Source organism: Nelusetta ayraudi, unplaced genomic scaffold, assembly GCF_046127955.1.
Source record: "Nelusetta ayraudi isolate G7.1 ecotype Tasmania unplaced genomic scaffold, CSIRO-AGI_Nayr_v1 ptg000027l, whole genome shotgun sequence".
Lineage (NCBI taxonomy): Eukaryota > Metazoa > Chordata > Actinopteri > Tetraodontiformes > Monacanthidae > Nelusetta > Nelusetta ayraudi.
In genome coordinates, this window is record NW_027466077.1 from 4,878,861 (window position 1) to 4,894,807 (window position 15,947).

Sequence of the window (15,947 nt, forward strand, 5' to 3'; positions counted from 1 at the left end):
TTAGATTAAGAGATATTTGATTTACGCAACATTTAGAGCAATATAATTTACTCCCTGTCCCCAACTAATTGTGGCTTCACTCTGCCTTAATATTAACATCATCACCAATACATAGATTATTTTAATAAGGGAATTCCCAGATGGTTTAAATATCAGCAGCCACTACTGCAAACACAAAGAGTCATATTTCAAAAATAGGGGGAGGCTCCCATTAAAATGGAAATGTCACATCAATCTGGGACATTTGTCACGCATGGTACTCTCACAAACTTTTCTCTCACCCTTCTCCTTTCTGTCAGCCGTAAAATTATCCAATAAAGACCAAATAATCATCATTTAAAAGCCCAAAGTTTGACTTTTACTTATAATTAGGTGATTTGCAACAATCTGCCACAAGGACTCTGTCAGTCTGTCAGCCTGATCCTCCTCCTGTTAAGGCTGCCTCAGAGACAATTACTCAGGGCTCCGCCTAATTAGAGACTCATTGCAATTTATGAGCGCCTATTATGAATTATTGAGCTCGGTTTTCAGCGGAGGGAGGCCAGGAGTGAAGTTTTTCAGCAAGGGGACGTCGCGTCTGCTTTGACGTGGCAAAATCATGTGGCAATGTCTCCCTCTCGCGGAGAAGGTGTGGAATGCGCGACTTTGGGTAACTCAGTTTCATGGTTTCAAAACAGGTAAAATAGTTTTATTCATTTTTTTTAATTAAGTGAATAAACAATTTAATAGATTATTATCATTATACTATATTTTTTAAGTCCTTGGGTCTGCAGCTATTAGGACACAAAAAAAGAGGCCCACTATACCCTAAGGTTCCTATGTAGCGCTTCCGGTTTCCGGTTTTCGGAATCGAAGACCACCTCGGCTCTCCCGGGCAGCGCCGATCATCTGGCGCCATCTTGTGGCGCTCCGGCCGCGTTGCCGGGGTCCATCCGGTCTTCACCAGCCAACCAGGAAAGAGGGCTTGCCATGATCTGGACTGAGGCGGATGAGACCAGAAAACCATTGTTCCTGTGTTTCCTCCCAATGCGAGACCAAAAAAATAAATAATAGGCAGCGCGCTGTGCGTGCGTTCTTCCGAACGGCGCGAGGAGTGCCGCGCGATCAATTAGCGCGAATTTCATCTTTCACGCGTTCTGTTTAGTTTTTTCGGTTTGTGTTTTTGTCCCTTTACCATCCGGATCGCGTGGGGGACAGCCGGACGAGGGTTTTTTCTGTTGTGGTTGTTGCTTGTCAGCAGCTAAATGGAAATAAAAGGATTGGCTGAGAATGGAAGCGACCGAGGTGCGTGCACGCTCATGAAATACTCCTTGTTTTCTCTTTTTTTATTTACGCATTGACGGCGCCGTTTGTTGTTGCCGGATCCCTACTTCCTGTAGCATGGCTCGTGCAAGCGGCGCCAGCCAGGATCTTGCTGCTGCTTCTTCTTCTTTTTGAGGTTGCTCGGCTGCAGATGCGAGTTTGTTTGAATCGTAATGGATGCTGCACCTGACAAGCGCCTCCGTCCTGTCAGCAGTGTCTGACAACCGCTTCACAGTTAAACAAAACCACAAGTTCACTTGCGCATAATGGGCTTCGTCGGCCAGCATTTATGCCGTAGTCGCGGATTGCTCACAGGGGATGAATTAAAAAAAAAAAAAAAAAAAAAATCTAAAATTGCACTTTCACTTTCCTGCAATTTCTCCATCATGTCAACAGTTCGCCGATGAGACGCCTCAAGAGGAAGAGGCGAGCAGCGCAGCAGCTAGGCTGGCTGGAATAAATCATGAAAGAGCATGCGCAGGCATTGTTTTTGGTGAAATTCTGTCAAGAGCGATTGACCTGTTAGATTTGGCTTGAGTCACAGATATTGAACAAGGTTGGTGTTGTGCGGCTGTGAGTCGAATGTAGTGCAAATCAAGAGAAAACTGCCCGTTCTATACTTAATTTATTGTAATTGTTAAAACGAGAGTTTTTTTGAGGAATTGTTTAAGGATCATTATAAGGGCTGAGCCTAAGAACTTAATGCAAACATGAATGTGTGATGAAGGCAGCGTGAGGCGTTTGCTGCGACTGGCCTTGACCTCATCGTTGAAGGAGCACCCCACCAGATGGTGGTGGAGGTTTTGGTGCTAGAGGTGATGGAGGTTTGGTGTTCTGCTGCGCTAACGGGTGTGTTTTCCACAGGGCATAGCAAGGCGAAGATGCACAGCTCGCTCTGAGGTCCTTGTTTTGGACAGAGCTGAGGGGCTTGCACGAAGGCCACATGGAGCTTGTGAGGCTCTCTGATCAGAGACCTCCTCCACTGCCTTTAGAGCCATCCGAGGTGGTCTGTAGAGGCTGGAAAGCAGTAGAAAGTGGAGGCCTACGGCTTTGAGAATTGTTTCCACAGGCCTCCCGCGTGAATTATTGGCCACAGACAGGAACTCGTGTGACCCACTGGGGGAAGACACGAAAGGGGAAGTCCGAAAACAGATCAGGCAGCAGATGTTCAACAGAATCTTTAGTATCGTATGTACCTTTGTAAAGTTCATGTTAAAAGTCCCGTACCACACTCACTTTTTTTTAGGTTTTTATTTTTATCCAAAGGCGCTGCGTCACCCAATCAGTTGAGACGTAGAGCCGCGTGTTATTGTCACACAGTAATGGTAGAGTAGGTTTTTCACAATAAGCAGATCATCCAAAGGCAACATTAGTCTCGATGAAACAGACAGAAATGGCTTTTTTTGTGACGAGCTAATCTCCATGTGTCGTTGCTGGACATTGCAAACAACTGATCCCCAAAGTCTTTGGTGGTGGCCCTGCCTCCGGGTTAAGTCTTGTTTCTAAGGATCCTCTCACTTCCCATTTGTAGTTTTTTTTATTAGTGGCGGCTGCTTGTTGTAAATTTCCTTTGTGTCCACTTGGTGAGTTAATGGGAAAAGAGTGAGCACTGGCTGATGCAAGTAAATAATAAAGTCTTGCAAGAGACAGGCCCAACGGCGGTGTTCTGCAACAGTGTTCATAGAGTACAAGATGTAAAGGACGTACACAGCGTGGAGTAAACAAGAGAATGTATGAGTAGAATAACATCTGCATGCTGAACCCCCTGGGTGTTCGACTGAGGCGGTGAAATGAGCTTCCTTGGGTGATGGGAAGAAGACACAAAAACACAGGGAATTGACGGCCTTGCCCGAGGAGATAAAGGGATCGGAATGTTAGTCTGGCTAAGAAGCCCACAAATCAGGAGGCTCCAGCTCCGGTCAGGCCGACATTCCCAGATAATGGAAGGTACTCGCAGGCGCAGTAAAGATAGGACGAGACAGGGCCACAATTTATAGAGGACTAAAAGGACCAGAGTTTATACCGCAGAACTTCTCCACCACACCAGTTGTTGTCGCACCTTGTTTGTCTCAACGTCTCCATTGTGTGCCTCCCATCCAGGTACCAATCTCCCAGTCCACTATCTGCGCCTCCTGGCTCCGCCTTTGCAGCTCTTATCAGCCGCAGTGTGGCAAGTGGTGCAGCAGGGACTCGTGGACCACTACGGGATGCTGGAGGAGTTTGTTACCATGGTGACGGAGCTGGTCCCGGAGCTGATGAGCTACAGCCAGAGGGCTCAGCTCATCATGGGACTCAGGGCCAAGGTTAGTGACAATCCCGGCGTGTCGGGCTTGTTGTTTTGTTTCAGTGTTCCACAATGTTGCAAGTGGACACGTAATCGTACACAGGCGATGAATGACCTCAAAAATTCTGATTTTATTTCAAAAGGAAAAGACAGTGTCATGGATTTAAACGACAATGACCATCATTTGACTTTTCTCTCTCAGGAAGGAAAAAATTAGTTTTATTCATCGGAAGGCGTTGTGGGAAATGAATAGATTAAAAAAGCACACCCATCTTATCTGTCCTGCTCTGCAAAGACTGTCAGACTTTAATATTATTATTCTGAGTAAAATGTAAGTTGCGTGCGTGCGTGCGTGCGTGCGTGCGTGTGTGTGTGTGTGCAGTTGGTTTTGGAGATGTGTCGAGGAGATCATCCAGCCGACATACAGACCATCCAGCCACACCTGGACAGAATTAAAGCTCCCATCAGCACAGCCAAGGATCCCCAAGTAAGGAACCACACACACACACACACACACCCACACACACAGGTTTGATAGCCTTGTTCTCTTCAGCGTTGTACATTCTTCCTGTCTTGTTGCTCTTTGTAAAAGAGGTGCAGAGACATAATGGGGCCAGCGTTGTTTCCGTGCCTGAGCCAGCAGTGGAGTTTGAGCAGACTTGTGTCAATTGGGGAGGGATAGGAAAAAGTCGACGTGGCAGGACAAGACCTGGAAAGACTGCCCACAGTTGTGGAGGCGTCGTTTCAGTCAATGGAAAACAAGCACCTACAGAAACCAGTTGAGCCACTGCGGTGTTGCTGGGAAATTTACGCTCTTCGGATCGTATTGAGATGAGCACTAGAGATTATTTGGGGTGACCCAGTTTGACCTTGCAGCCAGGGAAAGCAACCCAGGACGGGAGTCATGCTCAGCCAGCCTGAATTCCTGCAGTGGCTGCAGGCTCGTGTCAGGTTTCAGGGAAGTGAAGTGGCTGCGGACTGGATTCCAGCCAACAGAATATCAGAGAGGTTTTCTATTTACACACCAACAGTTTTCCACCGTGGCGTCGGAGATGAATTGCCTCTGTATTTACCTTGTGGTACCATCTTCACAACCTTTCAACAGCAGTGTGTCTCTGTCTCGTCAATGATCTACCCAGAAATGAGAGAAAGTCCATCGCTTACTTCTAATGCTCGTACCAATATTCAAAAAGCCTGTGCTCAAACACATAGCGCTAAAAATAAGCCCTTTGTGATGTCACAAATGGCACCGATTGGTACCTCTCCATATTTATTTTTTTCTAAAGATCTATACTGGGTTTTTCTTAGGAGATTAATCATTGCTGGACTGGAGCTAAAAAAAAAATGAAAGTTGATCATTAAGAAATGTGATTCTCAGTTTGGATTGGATGTTGAAGAAAAAAAAACTAATCAAAACTGCATGCTCACAAAGTTGGTGTGTCCCTTGCCAGGTAACCATTAACCAAGTGGAGGAGTCAGAGGTCAACTTTGTGGAACTGGTGCATTCGCTGCTGGAGGATCCCTCGGAGAGAAAATATTTTTTCCAGGTGAGAGTCGTGCAGCTCCCAGCTTATGCAGGTTCATCAGCCTTGGTGTTAGTGGCTCACAACAGAATTATTTATGTATGAATTTTAATCATGAGAATGAAGAAAATAATCAAAACACAGTGGCGTTCCTAGGTGTACCTGAGTCACTTATGCATTATACATACTGTGTCCAAAATAAGGTTGCATATACACTACCAGTCAATAGTTGGGACACACCTTCTCATGCAGGTTTTTTTTTAATCTTTCCAACTTTCTCTACTGCAGATAGATACTGAAGACATCAAATATATGAGCATGATTCCTGCATAATTCCATGTGTGTCCATACGTAGTTTTAATGCCTTCAGTGAGAAACTGCAACGTCACTAGTCATGAGAATGAAAGAAACGACATTCAATTCATTGGGTCCCAACTGTTGACAGCTATTTAATAACAGCCTTGTTCTGGACATAAGAAGCTGTTGTACACTCTGGCTTCTCTTGATTTTAAGCAGATGCATCTCCAGTCTTAACTAACAGCGTTTTCTCATGCTACTCTGGCTAAAGGCCTTGAAGCAACCGTAACCATCCGCTTGTTCTCATTCCGCCCTCTCACTGTTGCAGGAATGCTTCCCGGATCACTTCGGCTCAAAGTTTGAAACGGCCTTGGAGATGCTGGTGTGGGAATTCATATCCAGGCTGGACGAGCTGCTGCCCGTCCCAGACTTCACACAGGTGCCTTGTGATAAGCTGTTTTGTTTTAGGTTTTTCTTTTTGAAATCTAATTTCTTCCTCACCGTGGACCATGAAATAATCCTCGTGTTGCCTACAAAAAAGCAGGAAAACAGGGAAAGCGTTTAATCAGAGAGAAGCTCTGGCACTCCTCCAGGCTGAACGTTGCCCCCTGTGCTCGGCGCCAGGGCCCCATCTGTCTGCGCCACTGACCCAGAGACAGATTTAGAGGAGGACGAACTGGGCACAGGTGCAGCGCTGCCATGCAGCCGACTGCCCTTCTTCACCCGCTCATCTCCCTCCGCAATGAAACGGCATCACAGCTGAACAAAAAATAGCACGTGGAGAGAATGAAATGTTCCAGAACTGCCAGAATATTCCCTCTTCATGTTTTGTACAATGAGGTTTTGCTTTTTGTCTCAGTTGGCAGATCTGCTCGGAGACAGGCCGTCTGTCCTCGACGACTGCTTGCAGTCCTTCTTCCCGCCGGAGGACGTCAAGGCCGTGCTGGAACACCACAGAAGGCTGGGACACTTTAAAGAGAAAGGTGCCGAAGGCGTTGAAAGAAGTGCTCGTTTAACTCCGTAGCTTGTTGTGGAGCGTTTTTGCATCTCTGCGTTGTGAGTGAAAGGACGGCTCTGAACTCCAGCTGATGAAAAAAGCGAGCGTTTAATCTCGCGAGAGGAACAAGGGTGTCCGAGACAAGCGGCCGGTGCTTGTGTCTGACACAGTTGTTCCCCGAGCATCAGGAGTACAAGTCTTATATACTAGGGATAAAACACGAGCATGAGATGAATAAACATGAGCAAATATATATCGCTCAGCCTGACTTAGTCTTGGTGTGGATTGCCACCTAGCCTGCACACACAGAGGCAAAAGACCCTGTTTAAGGCTTGCTTGAGAGGCCACATATAGTAAAGGTTTGCTCATCCCCAGTAAATGTCCCTAAACGTCCAGTTTTCACAGATCACAATGGTTCGACAATAACTTTTCCACCCCAATCTCTCCGGATTTCGATGCTGAAATCTCACTCGTACAGCAACAACCTTCAGTAAAACGTTTTTAGTTTAAATTTGGGCTCAGGGAAAAAAACAGCTTTGCTTGCGAGGAAGCAGAACGCAACTGTGAATCTCACAAACGCTCAATTTTAGTGAAGTGTTAAACTGATCATTCCATCCAATCAGCTGCCAAGCAAAAAAAAAAAAAAATTGAGAACACTCTATGTGGCGTGCTAATGAGTTTCTTTCAGCCAAGGTGAAATTGAGCTAAGCACCACTAAGCATCCTTTCCCCTGTCGTCTTTTTTCCCCAACAGATCCCAGATTATTACCGATGGATGACTGCATCCTCTCCTCCCTGTCTCTGCCACTCGGGGCCAAGTCTGAGAGCCCCTCCTCCTGTTCACCGGCGCTCAAAGACTCAAACTGTCAGGAGCGCGCAGGCCGCCCAGGCAGCCTAGAGAGGGCGGGGGGGCAGCAGCAGCAGCAGCAGCAGCAGAGGGATGCCAGCAGGCAGCTGGGGGTGGGGCGGGCCTCCCAGGAGAAGAGGAGGGCCGCCGGAGCCGCGCCCTGCGACAACACCATCGACCTCACTGCCTCCAACGAGAACGCCGACTCGAACTCGGGTGACGACGACGACGACGACGACAGCAGTTCACACCTGCGGAAGCGGAAGCTGTCGCAGGGAAGCGAAGACGTTCCCGCCAAGCGCCCCTCGGAGGTGCCGGCGTTCCTGTAAGACCACGAATGTTCTCATGAGCGGCAAAGCCATGAATAGGACAGATTAGAAACAAAAATTAAAAAAATATTTCCTGCTGCCAAGCATGTTTTAATTTGTGCTGCACTCCAGTCCATAGTTGCATTAGATGTGTCAATCAGCCACTTTTGGTAATTGTGTTTTTCCTTTTTGCCAGGAATCCGTCCGAGGATGACGTAAATACAAATTCTCCGCTCATCTCAATCTGGGGAGATTACACAGGTGCGGAGACGTGACCAAAGGTCGGCTTCACGGTCTCTCACTCCCAGCTTTGACCACACCTTCTGTTTTTTTTTCTTCTTTTCTTTCTTCTCTAGACTCACAGGGAGGCTCCCTCCCTGTGGTGTTGGACACAAAGGCCCCCTGGTCGGACGAGGAGACGCTCCACCTGCTGGACATCTGGGGGAAGGACTCAGTGCAGCGCGCCCTGAAGGGCTGCCTGAAGAACCGCCACATCTTCACGCAGATCGCACAGAAGATGACCGAGAGGGGCTACATGAGGAGCGTGGAGCAGTGCCAGACCAGGATCAAGCGGCTGAAGAAGTACTACCGCCAAAACAAGTGTGTGGTTTGTTTTGCTATCAGCGTCCGCAATCCAGCCAGAATTTGCTCACCATCAGATGACACCGAAACGTTTTCCCCCACTGCTCCTCCGATGTAACACCAGAAGGAACTCCAGGGTGGAATACAGATTTTCCGAGCAGCTTGAGCGAATACTCGGCTCGTCCGCTCCCTCCGCCGGCAACGAGATCACGTACGACATCGAGGACATCAACGAGGAGGAGGAGGAGTCGCAAGACGGCGACGACGACGACCTGCAGTTCGTCAGCCAAACCAGCCGCGTAGAAGTTGGTACGGTGCCACGTTTTGTGTCACACAGAATGTTTTTAATGCAGAAACATTGGGTTTTGAACTTGCAAGATGTGATTCAAAATTTTCAAAACCTCATTTGATTTGCGAGTTTAGAACTGCAACAGAAAACAACATGTTATGTTTTTTATTTTTTTTTTAAAAATGATAAAGGATGGATTTTCCTCGTATCTGAGTACTTCCATAAGATAGAGACCCACATTATTGTCTTTATGAGGGGCATTCTGCTTAATATGTGACTCTTTCACTTTCAGGGACCAGAAGTTCCCCGTGGACAGACTCGGAGACCTTGACCCTCATCAAGATGTGGGCCGAGGACTCCGTCCAGCAGGAGCTGAGAATAATGCACCGGACGGGAAACATCTTCTCCGTCATCTCCAGCAGGATGTCCAGTCAAGGTTTCTCCAGGACACCCGAGCAGTGCCAGACCAGGCTGAAGAGGGTGAAATCCGGCTTCAGGCAGTGCTACCAGAACAAGTATGCGTGCTGCATCGGGGGAGAAAAATAAAGGAACCTGGGTGGCTTTTTGGTTCATGTCCGCTCTCCTGCTGTCTTCCCCCCGTGCAGCCTGAGAGGAGAGGAACAAGTTCACTGCAAGTTCTACAACGAGCTGGGACGAGTCTTGGTGAACGAGTTCCAGCCGGTGCCGCAGCTGGACGAAGCACCGGGACAAGCTGAGGAGCGGGACTTTAACTCCAGCTCTCGGCGAGACACCGGTAGGGAAACCAACAGACGTTCAGGGAATCAGGATAAATATCTGTCCAAGCCATGGATTGATGTCTTTTAAATCCTTGTTGCTTCTCAATCTCTCAACTTTCTTGGGTACATTTTAGTCAGTCACAAGTAGAATAAAAGGTAAAAGTGTTTGTGGCCTTTCAGATTCTGCATCCGGCGTCCAGGAAGACAGGAAAAAGGTCCCTTGGTCGGACAAGGAGACCATCATCCTTCTGGAGGTTTGGGGCGACCAGCAGGTAAAGTCCATGAAACCGAGAACTGCTTGCTCGGGATAAGTTTTTGAATGTGTTTGAATGAGCTTTTGAGAATGAATGAATGAATGAATGAATGAATGAAATTTATTAGCGTGTCCTTGTAATCAAAAAAACATTTTAGTCTGTCTGCATCATTCAGCCACATCAAATCAACAGTTTCACACCTGTCAAACAACTTCTGACGAAACAAAGGGCAATAAAACACAAAGTGGAGCGGAGTGATTTTGAGAGTGTGGTTGAATTTTACCCGGCGTTCAGGTGCAGCGGAGCATCAGGCGCTACCCACACAACGGCCACATCTTCACCGAGATATCAGAGAAGCTCGGCGCCCACGGCTTCTCCCGCAGCGCCGAGCAGTGCCACTCCAGGATCAAGCGTCTGAAGACGAGCTACCGTCAGTGTCAGGAGAGCATGAGGTAGAGCGGAGTGACTCCCCCTGCGTGTGTGTGTTTGTGCGTCTCTGTGCCCGCTGATGCGAGCGCGTCTCCCACCTCCAGCTCTTCAGGGACAGACAGGGTCGACTTTAAATTTTACGACCTGCTGGAACAAATCCTGGACAAGCAGCCGTCGACGTCGGCCGCCGCCGCCGCAGCCGTGTCAGAGTCCATCGAAATCTCTGAGGACTCCGATTGTGAAGTCACAAGCGAAACAAGTAAAGGATCCGATGCAGTTGTGTATACAGTGGACCAAAACAAACCCAGGCAGTAACAGTTGATGTTTCTTTTTTTGTTTGTTTTGCTTTGTTTTTTCCGGCCAGACGGAGACGTCGGCATGTCGGCGGAGAAGCGGGTCTCCAGCGTGTGGACGGACGAGGAGGCCCTGGCGCTGATCGAGATCTGGGGCGAGGAGGAACTCCAGAGGTCGCTGCGGGGCTTCGTCCACAACGGCTATGTCTACGCTGAGATCTCGGAGCGGATGCAGGATCTCGGCTACTCCAAGACGCCGGAGCAGTGCCGCTGGAAGGTCAAGTCGCTGAGGAACAACTTCCGCCAGTGCTACGACAAGAAAAAGTGAGGCTGGACTTCGGCAATCGTGTTTGCATGAAAATCCAGCGTGTGTAACGGCGTCTCTGTCATTTTGCGCATTTTTTTCCAGAAGCGGGAGAAAAGTCGATTATAAGTTCTACAACCCACTGGAGCAAATCCTCGGGCAGGAGGCCGTCTCGTTGGACGAGTACGACGAGAAGGACGAGCAAGCGGACCAGGATGCAGGTGCTGTTGCTGCTCTAGACACCTACAGCACTTTAAAATGCGACGATCCATCAGTTTCGAACCCCCCCCCCCCCCCCCAAACAGCCTTGGATGGTCCGAACGCCGCATGGACCGACCAGGAGACGGTGGCCCTGGTGGAGGTGTGGGCGGCGGACGACGTGCAGCACAACCTGAAGACCTGCGTGCACAACAGTCACATATTCGTGGAGATAGCGGAGAAGATGGCCAGCATGGGCTACCTGAGGACCGCCGAGCAGTTCCACGCCCGCATCAAGCGGCTGAAGAAGACCTACCGGCGCTACTGCAACAACCGGAGGTGCGTAGGAGAGGAAGTGGGGAAGACTTTTGGCTCTGGGTTTTCGCATCTCGTCTGGTAAATTTGTAATTCCCTTCCAGGAACGGCAGACCAGCGGCGTTCCGGTACTTCAACCTGTTGGCGCCGGTTCTGGGCGATAAGTCGGGGTATTTGGACGTGGACGTCAGCATGCAGACCATGATGGACGGTGAAGCTGACTTGTGTAGGTGGAAGTGGAAGTGCAGCAACAGCGTACAGCAACACTAGTCTGGCCTAGTCAAGTCATGTCATCCAGCTTAAAAAGCTCTCTTTTTGTAAAAGTCAATTTTTAAGGCAGCCTCTTAGGTTAGCGGCCAATCAGCGTGCTTAAAAGCTTTATGGAAGCAGGAAGTGACTGTTAAAAGGAGCATTAACAGCAAATCAAGCAGGAACCAAATGAGCAATAATAGACGCTTTGAATTGTTGCTGTTCTTCGTTTTTTTTTTCTTTCTTTTTTATCATTCCTCCTATTTCCATACGGGTACATAAAATAATTTGATCTTGAAATAGTTCAACAACAAGCCTCACAATTTTTTTTTTGCAGCACAACAAAAAAAGTGTTTTGTTTTTTTGTTCTTGGTAGACGAACAGCCCGCAGCAGGCAGCCTCCTCATCCAGGCAGACCCGGGCAGGAGGATGCCCTGGTCGGAGCATGAGACCCGCACCCTGCTGCGCATCTGGGGCGAGGACACGGTGCAGCTCACCCTCAGGGGCTCCCTGAAGAACCGCCACGTGTTCGAGTACATCTCCGAGAAGATGAACGACAATGGATTCACGAGGACCACCGACCAGTGCTACACCCGCATCAAGCGCCTTAAATACGGTTTCCACCACGAAAAGTCAGTGGTGACAGTTTTTGAATTTATTGTCTCTCTCTTTTCTTTTTCTTTTTTTTTGTAAGACTTCAACAACAACTGCTGTGCATTCTCTTTGAATTCAGGGAGGATTTTAAATTCTTTGCTGAGATGAATGAAATCTTCAGGAAGAGGCCGGAGGCCGACAGTCCTGTCCCCGACACGTCGGTCTCGGATGAGCCAGAAGACTGTACGATAGTGCCTGAACCAAGCAAAGGTGAAACTAGATTAGAAACACATTGCGCCTATTTGAATAGTGTCTTTTAGGATTTTAGATATCGGACTCAATAGCAATGACAATGACAATGACTTAATATAGCATTGAAACTTAAGAAGATGTCCTGTATTACCAAGGATAGAATGGTAATTATTACATGTTTTAGCACTTAAGATGAGGTATTTTGTCCTAAAGGTGAAAAATAAAATATCTCATATTTACAGTTTTAATGGTATTTGCAGTACAGAGAAATAGCACTTTTGTTTACATTATTCCCTGATTGTATCTTTCCTGGCGCTCACCTAAACTGCTTTTAACACAACCCCACTATGCTGCGACGACTTCTCTTTCAGTCGCCCCGGCGGCACAGTGGACGCCCGAGAATGCCAAGCAGATCTGGAGTGACAGCGAGACCGAGGCCCTCCTGGAAATATGGTGCGGCCAGAATGTCCAGGATAGTCTGAAAGGCTCCGCCTCCAACAGACTGGTGTACACTCAGATCGCTGAGGTGCTGGTTAGCCAGGGGTACATGCGAACTCCCGATCAGTGCCAGAACCGGATCAAGAGGCTGAAGGCCAACTTCCGGCAGTTCCTCGAGGGGAAGAGGTAGGCGGTGCCACCAACGCAGTCCGATTGTGCTGCGCTTTGACTTCTTGCTCCCCCCAAGTTGTTCATAATAGACTCTGGAACTGTGCTTGCAGAGGAGAGAAACAGGAGTGCAAGTTCTTTGAGCAGCTGGTGCCGGTGTTTGGCAGCAAGTACATGACAAAGTCGGATTCCCCGGCCGATGATGCAGCCGACGGTGCAGGTAAGACAAGACTTTTTCCCGGTGCTGCCGCCAGTTAATAATGCACAAACCTTCAGCATCACCTAGGCACCGGCAGAGATTCCTTTGATTCTGTAATTACATTTGCTGGTACGTGGAAGTAGCCTTCACATGTATTTGTTGCATTTTGTGTTTGACCCAGAAACCTGAAGCCGCCCTTCATGCTGTAGTGGAAATCATGTGGAAGAAGCATCTGCAGCTGAAGACATAAACAGGGACATTCCTAAACTGTGTGTTTCACAGAAGGCCCGTTCTGGCTCTCTGTTGCCTCTGTGTATACGAGGAAAAAAAACAACTTTTGCATTCTTTTTAAACACAGACAGTCCTCAGGCTGCTTGTATGTATTTGTGGCTGTCTGTTATATGTGTGTGTGTGTGTGTATGTGTGTGTTTTCAAGCCATGGTATTAAAACACCAAGAAGCTCAGGGCTCGCGGGCAAAGAGTTAGACTTCAGATCTTGAAACTAAATACTGTTCCATCCTCGCCTTTTTTGCTGTTGTTGTTGTTGTTGTTTTTGTTTCTTATCATTTTTTTTAGCCCAAAACCATGTGATTTTAAGCACATCGCTATGAGATTGGACTATTGAATTTAGATTTACTTTCTTATGCTGTTTGAACCTTGGTGGCCAGACTTTATTCCATTCTGTCTTTATAGACAGCATCTTTAACATTTTGTGCCATGTTATTTATTTTTAAATTATTTACTTCTGAGCGGTGCAACAAACCTGGGAAAAAAAATCTCACCTCAGATGCCGTTACAGCATTTGGTGGGTTTTTTGGTTTTGTTCTTAGTAATTAAAGCAAATTGTTGAGAATTTGATTGATTTGCTGTGCGTTTATTTCACACGATGCTAGATTTTCAAGGATGAAGTTGAATCCAAATCATAAAACCTGAATCAAGACATGATTAAGTGTGACAAGAGGTTATTTAAAATAAAAAAAAATAGACTAAAGAAAGGATGTTTTATATTGGCGGGCTTTGATTGCTCAAGATTCCCACTACATACAATTTTTTTTTGGTAAAACTTGCTGGGACCTAGAAGCTTATGAGCAGCCTGGAATTTTGTGCTTCAGGATTTTGCCCACACGATGGCGCCAGTAGCTAATTCGTAAGTCCACAGTATTGGAGCTAAACGGCGAATGACGGCACTTAACTGTCCTTCCAAATATAAAATTTTAATACTTAATAGAATGATTAAATAAAAACGCTAATGCGAGAAAAGAAGCGAAAACAATGATGACCAATTTGACATAAGTATCAATATATATTTTTGCTCATGAGAAAATCAGTTATCTCATGCTAAAAAACAAAAAACAAACTTTGAATGCAGAAAGGGATATGCAATACTTTACGTTTATTTTACAAGATAATGTTTTGAATGTGTCTCTCTGAAAGTTGGGCCAAACTGCGCCATAAACAGTTTTGTTGTTTTGTTTTCTTTTTCTTTTTCTTTTTTGTAGAAACACATGCAGCACTTAAGCTCAACACAAACATTCATGCACAGCTCTTGAAAGCCTGGACAGTAATTACGTGTCTAAATCTGACAGTGTCCCACCACTGACGTCTGGCTGCCTGCCATTGTTTGTGTGTCTGTGTGTGTGTGTATAGACAGAGACAGCCTGGCTGCACTTCTAGCGTGGGTGTCTCTGCCACAGTGAACACACTGCACACTCACCATCACATACGCTGTATATTAAATCTCACCACTGGTGGATGGAGACGGCGGCGCATTTGCTATAGACTGAGCCTCATTCATTATAAATTGACATTTTTGCAGTTCAGATGGTCTATTTCTTCTCACCCCCCAAATTTGCAGTTCTTCTGTTCGGTGCACAGATGTGGAATCCCATTTCCGAGGACGAAAGGCCCACCTGGATGAGTCTGTTGGCACGAACCTGGGAAAAGTATCAGTGAAATATGAATGCCTTTTGTGGCATCACGAAGGGAAGCCTTTTTAGATCTGTTTTGTTTTTTTTAAGCTCAGTTTTAACCATCTGTTGACCCGTGGGAACCATATCTGTCGCACACACATGCGACAGATATGGATGAATGTGCATTCGTATTCCCTCCACACTCCTTTACAGTCTTCCACCCGTTTGCCGATGACTGCGTTCTGAAGCCTGAGGGACAGAAGGGAGGCACGGCAGGGTTGTGCAACATACCACTCAGTCATTCCTGAAGCCTGAGGGCACATTACTGCAACAGGCAGCCTCACGTTGTGTGTGTGTGTGTGTGTGTGTGTGTGTGTGTGTGTGTGTGTGTGTGTGTGTGTGTGTGTGTGTGTGCCTGCGTGCGTGCATGTGTGTGTTCTGACCAGGCAGCGTGCTCATCTTGCCGTGCTCTCGGACATGCGGATTCTCGCTTGTGGCCTTTTGCTGCAAGTGTGACAGAAAGAGTAAAAGAGAGGGAAAGGTAAAAGTTCACTGTTTGGCTGTTATGGCCAAAATGTGACCGGCAAAATGTCATGAGCGTATATGTGCATGAGCATGTGTGTGTGCGTGCGTGTGTACGTGCATGTTGGGAAGGCTCCCTCCCTTGGGGTTGTGTATGGGCTTGTTGCAGCAGCATTCCTCCACTCAGCTGCTTCTGAGCACCACATTCCTGAGAGGGAGGGAAGAAGAAGAGAGGAGAGAGTGAGGAAAAAGGTGGAGAGGCAGGGGAAACAGAGATAAAAGGAGCAGCAGAAAGGCAAAGAGAAAGGAGAGTACGGGAGAGGATGGGAGGCAAAGGGAGAGGGGCGTATGAAAAAGGGCAAGGAAGACGGTGGAACTGTTGGGAATGCAACTCGGACGTGAAATTGATGCCTGCTTGATGCCGCGGACCCCCCTCGCCATCTTCCTCAGAGAGGTCAGGGTCAGACAGAGTGCAGAGAAACCAGAACCAGGGCGGAGAAAAGGAAATGACAGAGAGAGGAGGGGTGGGAGGCCGTTCTTAAAATATGATTCCCCTTACAACCATAACACACACACACACATTCACAGAGCAGAGTCTAGGACTCTTTGGTGTGCGTGCGTGTGTCTTAAGTTTGCTTGACCTGTTTCCAGTGAACT

General features: G+C 47.4%; 1 protein-coding gene across 2 annotated transcripts; it reads left to right on the plus strand.

Annotated features, from left to right (window-relative positions):
• The first annotated feature begins 937 nt into the window (after positions 1-937).
• On the plus strand, positions 938-13,716 carry LOC142890909 (uncharacterized). 2 transcript variants are annotated; one of them, XM_076030235.1, is made up of 24 exons: positions 938-1,284; positions 3,403-3,605; positions 3,969-4,073; positions 5,038-5,133; positions 5,735-5,845; positions 6,266-6,389; positions 7,157-7,574; positions 7,754-7,818; positions 7,914-8,157; positions 8,267-8,448; positions 8,721-8,943; positions 9,034-9,182; positions 9,346-9,437; positions 9,714-9,871; positions 9,953-10,107; positions 10,213-10,465; positions 10,551-10,666; positions 10,751-10,982; positions 11,063-11,184; positions 11,584-11,839; positions 11,941-12,071; positions 12,425-12,677; positions 12,773-12,879; positions 13,040-13,716. In XM_076030235.1, exons 1-24 carry the CDS (start codon positions 1,245-1,247, stop codon positions 13,045-13,047), a joined length of 3,843 nt encoding a protein of 1,280 aa, XP_075886350.1. In that variant the 5' UTR covers positions 938-1,244; the 3' UTR covers positions 13,048-13,716. The 2 variants fall into 2 exon arrangements, with proteins under 2 accessions (XP_075886350.1, XP_075886349.1); XM_076030234.1 differs by having other exon boundaries at positions 939-1,284; positions 8,264-8,448.
• Positions 13,717-15,947: the final 2,231 nt, after the last annotated feature.